Source organism: Sarcophilus harrisii, chromosome 2, assembly GCF_902635505.1.
Source record: "Sarcophilus harrisii chromosome 2, mSarHar1.11, whole genome shotgun sequence".
In the NCBI taxonomy this organism is placed as follows: Eukaryota; Metazoa; Chordata; class Mammalia; order Dasyuromorphia; family Dasyuridae; genus Sarcophilus; species Sarcophilus harrisii.
In genome coordinates, this window is record NC_045427.1 from 45,800,160 (window position 1) to 45,813,938 (window position 13,779).

Genomic DNA, 13,779 nt, shown 5'->3' on the forward strand with positions numbered 1-13,779 from the left:
GCTTTTTTTTTTCATTTTTTTCCTTGTGTAACATAATTGTGGAAATATGTGTAGAAGAATTGTACATGTTTAACATATATTAGATTACTTGCTGCCTAAGGGAGGGGAGCAGGGGGAAAGGAGGGAGAAAAAAATTTGGAACATAAGGATTTGAAAGGTTGAATTTTGAAAACTATGCATGTATTTTGAAAATAAAAAGCTAAAAAAAAAAAGAAATATTACTCCATATTCATTTGTTTCTTGGTTAGCAGTGTCTGTTGAATTAAAAACAAATTGTTACACTAACTTTAATGTTTAACTCTTCCCTACTGAAAAAATCAAGGACAAAAAAATTGGCTTCTTATTAGTATATTAACTAGCTATGTTACAAATAAGAAATAGTTACATATTACTTTAAGTTTATAAAGCACTTTAAATATTAATCATCACAATGAATTATGAGGTAGGAAAACAGGTTAAGAAACATTATTTCCATTTTACAGATGAGAAAACTGAAGCAAACAGGGTAAGTTACTTCCCAGGGTCACATAACTCGTTAAGTGTCTTAAGTCACATCTCAACTGATCTTTTCCTGAGGCTCTGCACTCTATCCACTACCTAATAATTCTTATTTCCTGGTCATGTGATATGAGGTCAACTATGGAAAACTCAAAGGAAAAAATTCTCTCTAATAAGGAAAAAAACACAGAAGTGATTCATATGTGAAATTAACTAACAAAAGTGATTTGAGCAAATCTGGGAAAAATCCCAAGTATTCAGACCCACAGAATCAATCAATGACCACATAGTTAGTACTTATTATATATGCCTAGCACTATGCTAGGAATCAGAGTTAGAAAACTGAAACAGTCCCTTTCCTCAAAAAGTTTACATTCTATTAGGGGTGACAACATATCTATAACCCATATAACATTTTTGACGTGTTATATACACATAACCTATCTAAAACTTTTGCCAACCTCAAAGTGCTATATATAATGCTTAAAGAGTTTTACATATATATGCAGACATATATACATACAAATACACACATGTAAATATATACACATAATATACATGTTGTGTGCATATGTGCATACACACCACTTAATAAAAATACAATTTTAATTAAATAAAATTTAAAAGTTTCTGCACAAACAAAATGTAACTAAGATAAGGAAGGAAGTTTCTAACTGGGGGAAAGAAACCACTGTCAAATTTTTTGAACAAGCATTTGGTAGCTAACAAAAATCTATAGAACATATATAAAACCAAAAATCATTACTTCATAAATAAGTGTTCAAATAATATAAGAGAGTTCTCAAGGGAAGAATTTGTAATTTTTAACTTTATAAAAGAAGGTTTCCAATTACAAGAGAAATGCAAATCAAAACAACCCTGAGGTTTTATTTCATACAATTCAAATTAACAAAAATATTAAAATATTTGAGAACAGTCAAGAGTTAGAAAAGTTGTAAGATGGGCATTCTACTGCATTGCTGACAGAATTATGAATTAGTACAACCATTTTGGAAAGCAATTTTTAGTTATGAAAATGAAATGGCTAAACTAGGTATCTATCCCAAGGAGGTCACCAATTAAAAAAAACAGGAGGGGGGGGCGTATTCCAACATATACAGCATGTATCTAATTGTGGCTGATCAGATCTATGAACTTGGAATACTTTGCTACAGGTCAGACACAAAAACTGCCTATGAACATTTGAGGTGACTTCTCTTAACTTTGCACATCCCAAGTTTCTTCTGAGCTACTTCAAATCTGCTTTACTCATAGAGCACAGAACTTACTCTGATGAGAGTACACTATGCTGCATAGGTCCTGTGCCAGTGTCTCCCATCAATCAACTGCAATCAACTCTAAAGTTCTTAAGAAAGACTTCAGAAAAGACTTACATGAACTGATGCTAAGTGAAATGAGCAGAACCAAGAGAATATTGTACATAGCACCAAGAAGATTATGTGATATTCACCTGTGATGGACTTGTTTCTCCTCAACAATGAGGTGATTCAAAGCAATTCCAACAGAAAGACAAAAGAAAGTGTCCTTGTATTACTTTTCCTGACCACTGTGTGAGCATCTGCCCTGTGCACACTGCATCAATTTTGGTCCTCTTCAAGAACAAAGGAAAACAACCAATATATGTATTCCAACACATATGTGTAGCAGCACTTTTTTGCGGTATCAAAGAACTGGAAACAAAAGTAGGTGTCATTCAACAGTAAATGTCTAAACAAATTGTGGTACATGTAATAGAGTATTACTATGCTCTAAGAAGCAATGAAAGACGCAGGTATGGCCCCGCTTCAGGAAAACCTGAATTTTAATCTGGCCTCAGATATTCACTTAGTGTATGACCCTAGCTAGGCACATAACTTAACCTGTTTGCCTAATCTTCTAGAGAAGGAAATGGGAAACAACTTCAGCATCTTTGCCAAGAAAACCCCTCTAACAGCATGGCCCACAAGGTCATGAAGACTTGGAAGCAATTAAACAATAATAATAAACAATGAACATGACAAATAAAAAGCACAGAAAGACCTTCAAAAACTAACTAAAAGAAAAGCAGAGAGAGGAAAACAATAAGCATAATAATTACAACAATGGCAATGGCAAGATCAACCCCCCCCCCCCAGAACAATCAAAAATGAATGTTGCAAAATTTAAAAAACAAAATTGGTCCCCCCTCAAAAAAAAAGACAGAAAAAGAAACCTTCCTTTCTCCTTTGCTGAGGTGGGGAATTCTACAAATGTGGAACATTGCATGCGGCGTCAAGTTTTTTTAACATAACAATCATTTTTGTCAAATTTTTAAAAATATATTGATCAAACTGTGATAGATTTGGCTCTTCTCAGCAGTGCAGTGATCCAAAACACAATTTCAAGTGACTTGTGACAGAAAATACTACCCACATCCATAGAAAGAACTATGGAGCCTGAATGCATATCAAAGCCTATTCTTTTCATTATTTTTTCATTTGTTTTTTGCTTTTTCTTATTCATGGTTTTTCCCTTTTGTTCTAATTCTTCTTTCAAAACATGCTTAATATAGAAATATGTCCGACAAGACTGCACATATATAATCTAAAAAAAAAGTATTGATCAGTTTTGCTAAATTATTTTTCTATTAAAAAATCTTTGTTATATTGGCTCGTTCTCTGAGAAGAGAGGAATAGACATATTGGAAAATTTAAACAATGTAAAAACAAAGGGTAATTAATAAGATTAAATTTTTTTAAACTATGAATGAAAAACATTTATTAAGTATTCGGTGCCAAAAACTGTACCAAGGATTGGTAATACAAATACAAAGCTAGATGGTCCTTCCCCAGACTAAAAGAAAAAAAGATATAAGTTTCTGGGTTCTAATTAAGAGGCAAACTCATAATTCAAATAGACTTGGAATGGAAAATACCAATCACATCCAGAGAGAGAACTCTGGAGACTGAATGTGGATTGAAGCAATTTTTACCTTTTTGTTTGTTTTGGCACAAAGGTAGGGGAAGAGATAGAATGACAGAAAGATAACAGATTAAAACTTCATGGGAAAATGAGGACAAATGGTCCCAAAGAGCATTCAGTGGCTGAGCTTCTCCCAGGAATTGCCTCTAATAGTCCATCCACTTTGTCAAGAAATAAACACTGTGTGCCAAGCATCATATTATCTCTGAGCATACAAATACAAGCCAAAAGAAATGCAGTCCTCATGGGGTTTACAATTCTAATGGTGGAGATGACACATAAAAGGGACCTGAAAAGGACTGGAAGAATTAGAAATAGAGCCTGAAGAGGATATGGCTGGTCTTTTTATAGTGACAAGAAACTGGAAACTGAGTGGATGCCCATCAGTTGAGGAATGGCTGAAAAAGTTATGGTATATAATATTATGGAATATTATTGTTCCATAATAAATGATATGCAGGATGACTTCAGAAAAGACTTACATGAACTGATGCTAAGTGAAATGAGTGGAACCGAGAGGCTGTTGTACACAGCAACAAGTGACGATGTGACGATCACCTGTGATGGACATGGCTCTCCTCAACAATGAGGTGATTCAAAGCAATTCCAATAGAGTTATTATGGAAAGAGCCATCTCCATCAAGGGAGAATATGGAGACTGAATGCAGATCAAAGTATAGTATTTTCACCGTTTTTCTGTTGTTGTTTGTTTGCTTGTTTTTTTTCCTTCTGGTCTGATCTCTTTTTTCTTTTGTACAGCATGACAAAGAATTGCACATATTTAACTTATATCTGATTGCTTGTTGCCTTGGGGAAGGGGAAAGGCAGAGGAGAAGGAAAAAAATTTGCAACACAAGGTTTTGCAAAGGTGAATGTTGAAAACTATTTGCATGTATCTGAAAAAATAAAATACTAAATTAAAAAAAAAAAAAAAAAGATGTAGGGCTTGGGGCAGCTAGGTGGCACAGTGGATGGAACACCACCCCTGAAGTCAAGAGGATCTGAGTTCAAATCCGATCTCAGACACTTAAGACTTCATCTAGCTGTGTGACCCTGGACAAGTTACTTAGCCCCATGATATAGTGCTTGCTTGGGTTGGTGGGAACACTTCCTGCCAAGTGACACACTGGGTAGAACTAATAGTGCAGTTTATATAACATGTAACAAGTAATACATAGTTGGACGAGATCAACCAAATCATTTCCAATGGAGCAGTAATGAACTGAACCAGCTATGCCCAGAAAAAGAACTCTGGGAGATGACTAAAAACCATTACATTGAATTCCCAATCCCTATATTTATGCACACCTGCATTTTTGATTTCCTTCACAAGCTAACTGTACAATATTTCAGAGTCTGATTCTTTTTCTACAGCAAAATAACGTTTTGGTCAGGTATACTTATTGTGTATCTAATTTATATTTTAATATATTTAACATCTACTGGTCATCCTGCCATCTAGGGGAGGGGGTGGGGGCGTAAGAGGTGAAAAATTGGAACAAGAGGTTTGGCAATTGTTAATGCTGTAAAGTTACCCATGCATATATCCTGTAAATAAAAGGCTATTAAATAAAAAAAAAAGAAAAAAAAAAAGAAAAAAAATACATAGTTGGAATTGTGATATTTCATAGCATCACATCCATAAATAAAGCATGTTTTATATAATTAGAGTAAGAAGGAATCTCAAAAGATCATTAGGTCATTAAGTGGAACAGCTAGGTGGGGCAGTGATGGAGGGTTGGGCCTACAGTCAAGAAGATTCATCTTCCTGAGTTCAAATCCAGTCTCTTACTGGTTGTGTGCGTGATCCTGGGCAAATGACTTTACCCTATCTGCCTCAGTTTACTCATCTGTAAAATGAGCTGGAGAAGCAAAAGGGCAAAACACTCCAGTATCTTTGCCAAGAAAACCCCAAATGTGACCCAAATGGGGTCACAAATGACTGAGTCAGACATGACTGAAAGGAGTGGACAAAAGCCAAAGACTAGTTAGTCCAACCTCTTAATTGTATAGAACAAGAATTTCTCCAGGACACCCCATATCAAACCTGCATATAAACTGGAACTCTTATCTACAACATCCTTAAAGCCGTCATCCAGCATCCAAGCTAAGAAGTCTAATGGTAGAATATCCATTATCTATCTCACAGAGTACAGCCAGGAAAAGGCTTAAATGAAATCGCATACATAAAACATTTCACAAACTTTAATTTAGTTAAGAATTCTTAATCTGAGGCCCATGGATTTTTAAAAATATTTTGATAACTATATTTCCACATAATTGGAAAAAGGTAGATAGAATCAGGAAGCCTGACTGAGCTGGAGTCAAGATCTGAGTTTAAATTCTTCTCGCCTTACTAGCTGTTAAGACTCTGAGCAAACACTGGTGAAAATGAAACGAGCTATTTGTAAAGCACGCACCACACAGTAACTGATCAATAGCAGGCACCCAACAAATGCTTGTTCCCTTACCTTTTGCAATCCTACGTATTTTATTTTCAGCATTAAAAATCATGACTCTGACTTCACCCAACTGTCAAAAGGGTCCATAACAAAAACCAAAAGGATGAAGCAAAGATGAACTGTACTCATACTTTTGTTTCTTGAAACCCTTCATTTCTTTTGGATCTCCATTCGTTAACTTTTCTTTATGAACGCATTAAACCTTTCTTTCAACTTCTATACATTTCATTCCTGCACTTTGCAGCCAAGCAGAACAAGTCTCTCCTAGTACTGATGCAAACTTTCTTTCTATTGGGGGAGTCACCTGGGATGCTAAGGATCAATGAGCTTGTGGAGCTATTTCACCAAAAAGACCCTGATGAGGCCGAGATTGTATTCATAGATGGGGAGACAAAGGGAACTTTTGGAAGTTCTTGATATGCATCATCATCAGTAGAAAGGAGAATGGAAATAGAAGCTCCACAAGCTTCAGACTGCACACGGGAGCCAGCGGAAAATGATAGGAAAACGGGCCGGAGGTGGCTTCACAAGGTTCTCCCCCCACGCCCCACAGGTCAAGCGGGTGAGCTGGACGCGAAAAGCTCCGAGGAGCTTTCCAGCTGAGTCCAGGTTTTCTTCCTCCGCCGCCCCCCTCCCTGGTCCCCCGACTTGGCGGGCGCTCTTCCCCCGATCTGGCTACGCCCCCACCACAATGGGGTCTCCCTGAGGGCAGGGAAGAGTGCCGGGTCCTTGGGGAGCGCTAGATAAGGCCATGTCTGTGGAACCCGGAGCAAGGGCAACGGGAGGGAAGGAAACTGGGGTCCCACCTAGGGGCGTCGGGAGGGCTAAGGGGCGGGGCCCGCTGGAGGCGGGGCCCGCTCCTCCAACCCCCCCTCCCCGCTGCGGGCGGAGCTCAGAGGCCAGGCCCAGGAAATTACCTGTAGGACTGGGCCGCCAGCCCCAGCAGGACCGCCCGAGGAGCAGCAGAACCGCCTGTCCCCGAGCCCAGCGGCAGCGGCGGCGACTGGCCGGAGCCCCCAGCCGGATCCCGCAGCCTGGAGCCGCCATCGGCCCGGCCGGCGGCGGAGCGAAACCAGCAGCAGCAGCGCCGCCGCCATGATCCCTCCGAGAGCGGCGCCTGCGCACACGACGCCTCTCGGCCCAGAACGAGGCAGGCGCGAAGGGGTCCTGGCGCTGTCTGTGGAGAATCCGCGGAGCGGACGCACAGGAAAGTTCTGCGCATGCGTCATCTCGCCCTCCAACATCTACAATTCAGACTCTTCAAGGTCGATGCCGGGCCTGGTCCTGCGTCCCTCCTCTTGTTTCCCCCCCCCCCTCCCATCCCGACCTGCGCTAATAATTCCCTGGAGTCGTCTCCCCTTCCAAGCACTGCACGCATTTCTGCCCCGAAATCATTCACAGAGGCCTGCTTCCTGCAGAAAAACCACGTCGAATCTCCTCGTATTTATAAGGCACCTACTATGTGCCAGACACTGCTGAGTGCTGAGCGTGCACACAAAGAGCCCTCAGGCTGATGGGGGAAACGAGGGCAAACCACCACATAACAACCAAGTATAGACGGCATCAATTTAAGATAATTACAGAGGGAGGACATCCAGGAGGATCAAAAATGACTCCCTATAAAAGATGGGCCTAAAAGCAAGCAAGCAGAGGGCAATAAAGAGGGAGAGTGGCGGGCATGAGGGACGGCCAGAGGAAAATGCTGCAGCCCGGAAATGACCGGTCCTCCCCCGGCCCTCCCCGCAGGGTCGCTAAACTGCAGAATGAAGGGAGAAGTAAGGAGCTGGGGTGCTGGGCCGTAGAAGGAGCATCTATAGGAAAAGTTGTGAAGGGGATAAGAGCCAAACAGAACTCCATATTTAATATTTTGAGGTAATAAGGAGCCAAACAGGACCCATATTTAATATTTTGAGGTAATAGGGAGCCAAACAGAACCCCATATTTAATATTTTGAGGTAATAAGGAGCCAAACAGAACCCCATATTTAATATTTTGAGGTAATAGGGAGCCAAACAGAACTCCATATTTAATATTTTGAGGTAATAAGGAGCCAAACAGGACCCATATTTAATATTTTGAGGTAATAGGGAGCCAAACAGAACCCCATATTTAATATTTTGAGGTAATAGGGAGCCAAACAGAACCCCATATTTAATTTTTTGAGGTAATAGGGAGCCAAACAGAACCCCATATTTAATTTTTTGAGGTAATAGGGAGCCAAACAGAACCCCATATTTAATATTTTGAGGTAATAGGGAGCCAAACAGAACCCCATATTTAATATTTTGAGGTAATAGGGAGCCAAACAGAACCCCATATTTAATATTTTGAGGTAATAGGGAGCCAAACAGAACCCCATATTTAATATTTTGAGGTAATAGGGAGCCAAACAGAACCCCATATTTAATATTTTGAGGTAATAGGGAGCCAAACAGAACCCCATATTTAATATTTTGAGGTAATAGGGAGCCAAACAGAACCCCATATTTAATATTTTGAGGTAATAGGGAGCCAAACAGAACCCCATATTTAATTTTTTGAGGTAATAGGGAGCCAAACAGAACCCCATATTTAATATTTTGAGGTAATAGGGAGCCAAACAGAACCCCATATTTAATATTTTGAGGTAATAGGGAGCCAAACAGAACCCCATATTTGATCCTTGAGGTAATAGGAATCCACTGGAAGTTATGGAGTAGAGGGACGCATCTGTCGGCTGACTTATGGTTTGGCATGGGCAGATACTTGAGGAGAGGGGCGCGTTAGGGTGGGATGGTCCAAATGTGAGGGGAGGGGTGCCTGGACCCTCGGGGTGGTAGCAGCACTGGAGTGAAGAGACCATAGATGAGATTTTAGTTGCTTAAGTAAAGTCTTAGGACAGTGAAGATAGAATCAAGTTTCCATTATGTTGATTTATCCATAGGATATCCATTTCAAGATATCGAATAGGCAGGTGAAGATGCAGGATGGGAGGTAAGGAGAAAGTTTGGAAAGCTACGAATATGTTCTGTTCTCTCCTCAACTCATCCACCTTCCATGATTTCCGAGAAATGATGAAAAACTACTTTCTCATAAAGATGGGATGGATTTAGGGCAAAATAAGACATAGATTTCTTTTTGGACATAGCATATAGGATAATTTGTTTTCTTCCACAATATGTGACAAAGTTTTTTTTTTTCCTTTTTTATTTTCTAACTTGGGAAGGAAAAGGAATATGGGGGGAAATCAATGTTTCTTTAAAAAGGTTTTTAAAATTTGAATTAAAAAATAGGTTCAATTTTTATACTCAATAAAATAGATTTTTCTTCTGTTAAGATGAAATCTCATGATCAAGTGTGATGGACTTACTTCTTTTCAACAATGAGGAGATCCAAAGCAATTTCAACACAACAAATAACAACTAAACTTTGGATGGAAAGTGCCATCCACCTCCAGAGAGAGAACAATGGAGATTGAATGTGGATTAAAGTATTTTCACCTTTTTTTTCTGTTGTTGTTTGCTTGTTTTTTTCCCCTTTTTGATCTGATTTCTTTTTTCTTTTTCTTTTTTTGTGTAGCATGACAAAGATAGAAATATTTTAAGAAGGATTCCACATTTTTAACTTATATCAAATTGTTTGCTATCTTGAAGAGGCAGAAATGAGAGAAAAGGGGGAAAAATTGGTTTTGCAAAAGTGAATGTTGCAAACTTTTTGAAAAGAGACAATCCCAAAATGGAAATTCATTTAGTATCTTCAGAAAACCCAGTCCTGTTTTGGCGCTGTATTTCTAGTATCAGACTTCCCCTCTGCCAACCTAGCTTATATTTGGAGCAACCCATTGTTAAAATTGAATGGGATGAATACATGAATACATGCTGAGTGGATGTAGCATTTACCTTGAAATCAGGAGGACTGAGTTCAAATCCAGCCTCAATTATTTAATACTTATAAACTGTGTCACTCTGGGCAAGTCATTTAATCCCAATTGTTTTGCCCCACTCCCCAAAAAAGGAATTTAATAATAATAAGAAGAAAGGCAAAAATGTATACTGAAGGAGCTTACAGATTTATGAGGAAGGACATCAATTTTTAAACTAACTACAACCTTGAAAGATTTAAGAATCAGTGCAATGCTTAATCCAGAGTAGCACCTCTAAAAGCAAACAGGTCTGTAGGCACAGCCTTTCAAGGAGGAAGTTCCTAGGCTGAAGAGGAGATAGCATCACATAGAGAGAATCCTTAGCTAATAGAGAAGATAGGATTACAAGATATTTTGAGTTAGAGGGTACTGATGGACAATACTCACCTCCCAGCCAGAGAATGAAGGTTACTTTGTTTCATTTCTATGACTTAAGGATTTATTGGCTCTTTCCCATACCTGAAAAGTTCCCCTTCTTCACCTCTGCTTCTTGGTTCCCCTGACATCCTTTCAGACTTATTTCAAATCTACACTTCTGTTTGGAAGCCTTTCCCAGACTAAGATTACCTTTTATCTACTCTATATCAATTTCTTATGGATTTAATTACTAATACATTGTCTTTCCCACTAGAAAGTGAATTTCTTGGGGGAATGTATCTTTTTTTGTTGTTGTTGTTTATATCACTGTTGTTTATAGAGCTCTGACTCCCTATTTGTGAAGTGATTGATTAAGAATAATTCTAATACTCCCTCAATTCTAGTCAGAGTTTTTGACATCAAAAATTTATGTGATCTTGGACTAGTCACTTCACCGGATATTAGTTTCTTCTCTACAATGAAAGGACTCCCCTATGGTTCCTTTCAGCATTGAAATTCTATATTGGTGATACTCTTTTGGATGGTCAAAAAGATGGTTCTGGCATGTCACTCAACCTCCTAAAGATTAGAAGAGTGATTAAAGAAGATTTCTAGAAGAGTGCTTTTAATGCACTCAGTGGGATTATAGATTTAGCCTAGAATGGACTTTAGAAATCAGTAAACTGAAATCCTGATTTCACAAATGAAGAAATTGAGGTTGAAAGAGGTTAAGTCATTTGTCTGGGATCACACATCCAGGAAGAGCTAGAGGCAGAACTCTAACTCAGTTCTTACCTTAGTACCTCCAAATTCAGTACTTCATCCACTTTGCCTAACTTAAAAGTTTCTGCCTCTAGGTTTGTTGTTGTCTTTATAATCCCCTATTCCTGGTTGTCTGAAGTTATCCTTGACTGCAGGAAATCAGAATTTCCTACTAGAAGTTATCTTGCATTAAGTTATTTTGCTATTCCTTAGAATTAAGGGATTTGAGATCTCAAAGTAACTTAATTAGATTAATAATCAGAAATCTCTCATTCATACAAATTAGATACCGATGGCAAGATGTGAGATGACATATTTCAGGGTCAGACAGGAAGAGTGAATGAGGAATAATCTAGCCCTCTGTTCCCAAGGAAACAATTTGGGTTCTTAATTAGGGACCTTAATTAGGTCCAAATATCCTCTGCCTAGGTAAGTTCTCAAAGTTCTCAAAAAATTTTACCAAGTTATCAAGGAATTAACTAAACAAAAATATAATATCACAGTTGTGGGTTAAATGTTCAATTTTAATTACCATTTTTACTTGCTCACAGATATATTTCTTTTTTTATTATAACTTTTAATTGACAGTATCTATGCATGGGTAGTTTTTTTTACAACATTATCCCTTGCACTCACTTCTGTTTCAATTTTTCCCTTCCCTTCTTCCACCCCCTCCCCTAGATGGCAGGCAATCTTATACATGTTAAATATGTTATAGTATATCTTAGATACAATATATGTGTGCAGAACCTAACAGTTCTCTTGTTGCACAGAAAGAATTGGATTCAGAAGGTAAAAATAACCTGGGAAGAAAAATAAAAATGCAAACAGTTTACACTCATTTTTCCCATGTTCCTTCTTGGGATGCTGATTCTATTTGATCAATTGGAAGGGGTTATATCTTCTCTTTGGTGAAGTTCCACTTCCATCGAATACATCCTCATACAGTATTGTTGAGTTAAATTCTCCTGTTCTGTATTTCATTAGCTTCGTTCTTAATCTCTCCAATCCTCTCTGTATTCATCCTGCTGATCATTTCTTACAGAACAATAATTTCCATAACCATAACAATTTCCCAACTATTCTCAATTGATTCATTTTTCCAGTTTCGCCACCACAAACAGGGCTGTCCCAAAACATTTTGCATACAGGTCCCTTTCCTTCTTTAGTATTTTCTTTGGGATATAAGCCCAGTAGTGTGTACTGCTGGATAAAGATACACAATACCCTTTGATCCGGCGGTGTTACTGGGTTATATCCCAAAGTATAAAGAAGGGAAAGGCCTAATTTACCAAAATCGGCTGAAAACCCTTGGTGTCCTCGTTGGAGAAGGCGAATAAATTGTGGTATATGAAATATTTCTTTTTGAAATGACCCGGGTTTCAAAGGCCTGGAGACTTACCAACGTCAATAAATAGGGACCGAAGATTCTTTTCTTCAACCTCTGTATGACCGTTCGATGGATCAGGCCATCCTCAAAGCAAAGATCAACCAAATCATTTCTAATGGACGAATGACTGAACTAGCTTCCCAGAAAAGAACTCTGGGGATGGAAAAACCCATTGTTCCCAATCCCTATATTTAACCCCATTTTGATTTCCTTCAAAGCTAATTTTGCAATAATTCAGGTCTATTCTTTTTGAAAGTAACCGTTTGGTCATGTAACTTATTTTATCTAATTTATATTTAATATATTTAACATCTATTCATCCCATCTAGGGAAAATAAAAGAAAGGTGAAAAATTGGCAAAATTTAAAATTTTTAATCTGTAAAATTAATTATATATCCTTAAAAAAGAGCTAATAAATAAAAAAAAAAAAAATAAAAAGAACAAAGATATCAGTTTATTTTTGGCATAATTCAGTTTCTCAGAATGGTTGGATTCCTTCACAACTCCACAACCATCAGTGTTAGTTTTCCCCATCCCTCAACATTCATCATTATTTTTCCTTCATCTTACCAATCGGATGTGTAATGTATCTCGGTTTCTATAATGTAATTTGCATTTCTCTGATCAAATGATTTGGAACACTTTCATATGATTGGAAATACAATTTCATCATCGAAAATTGTTGTTCATATCCTTTGGCCTTTATCAATTGGAAAGGTTGATTTCTTTTTTTAATTTTAATGCTTTTTATTTTAAATTAATAGGGAATTTTATAACATTGACATTTCCAAATTTTTGTTCAATTTTCCCCCCCCCCCTCCCTAGGGAATGAATCATTTAAATATATTAGAGGATATATTGAATACAAAAAAGTAATGTCAAACCATTATTTTTGCTGAAAAAAAAATCAGACTCTATTGTACAGTTACCTGTGAAGGAAATCAAAAATCGGCAAAAAAATATAGGGTTAGAATTTATTAATGTTTTAGTCATCTCCCCAGGTTCTCTCTGGGTTATGGTTCAATTCATTACTGCTCCAGAATGATTTGGTTCATTCATTCTGGTGGGTTCCATCAGTTGTCATCATATAATTTTGTTGAAGTATATAATGTCTCCTGGTCCTCTCATTTCACTCAAATCAGTTGTGTAAGTCTCCAAGCCTTTCTGAAATCATCCTTTGCCATTTCTTATCGAACAATATTCCATATTATTCATTTACCACAATTTTTTAGCCATTTCCAATTGATGGACATCTACTCAGTTTCAGTTTCTACCACTACAAAGAGGCTGCCACAAACATTTTCCTATGGTCCTTTCCCTTTTTAAAGATCTCTTGGGATATAATCCCAGTAGTAACACTCTGGGTCAAAGGGTATACGGTTTGATAACGAGCATAATTCCAAGTTGCTCTCCAGAATGGCCTGGATGTAATTCACAATTCCACCAA

General features: G+C 37.9%; 1 protein-coding gene and 1 long non-coding RNA gene across 2 annotated transcripts in view; one reads left to right on the forward strand and one right to left on the reverse strand.

The window, feature by feature from the left end:
- SPG7 (SPG7 matrix AAA peptidase subunit, paraplegin) overlaps positions 1 to 7,161 on the reverse strand; it is an 86,294-nt gene extending 79,133 nt beyond the window's left edge. Inside the window, exon 1 of the mRNA XM_012540383.3 lies at positions 6,839 to 7,161. Coding sequence (XP_012395837.2) covers positions 6,839 to 7,150 — 312 coding nt within the window. The 5' untranslated portion in view covers positions 7,151 to 7,161. The remainder of the gene's footprint in view (positions 1 to 6,838) is intronic.
- On the forward strand, positions 7,127 to 9,391 carry LOC116421307. Its single transcript, XR_004231622.1, has 3 exons — positions 7,127 to 7,696; positions 8,845 to 8,894; positions 9,238 to 9,391. It is a non-coding gene; the product is annotated as an uncharacterized LOC116421307 (long non-coding RNA).
- Positions 9,392 to 13,779: the final 4,388 nt, after the last annotated feature.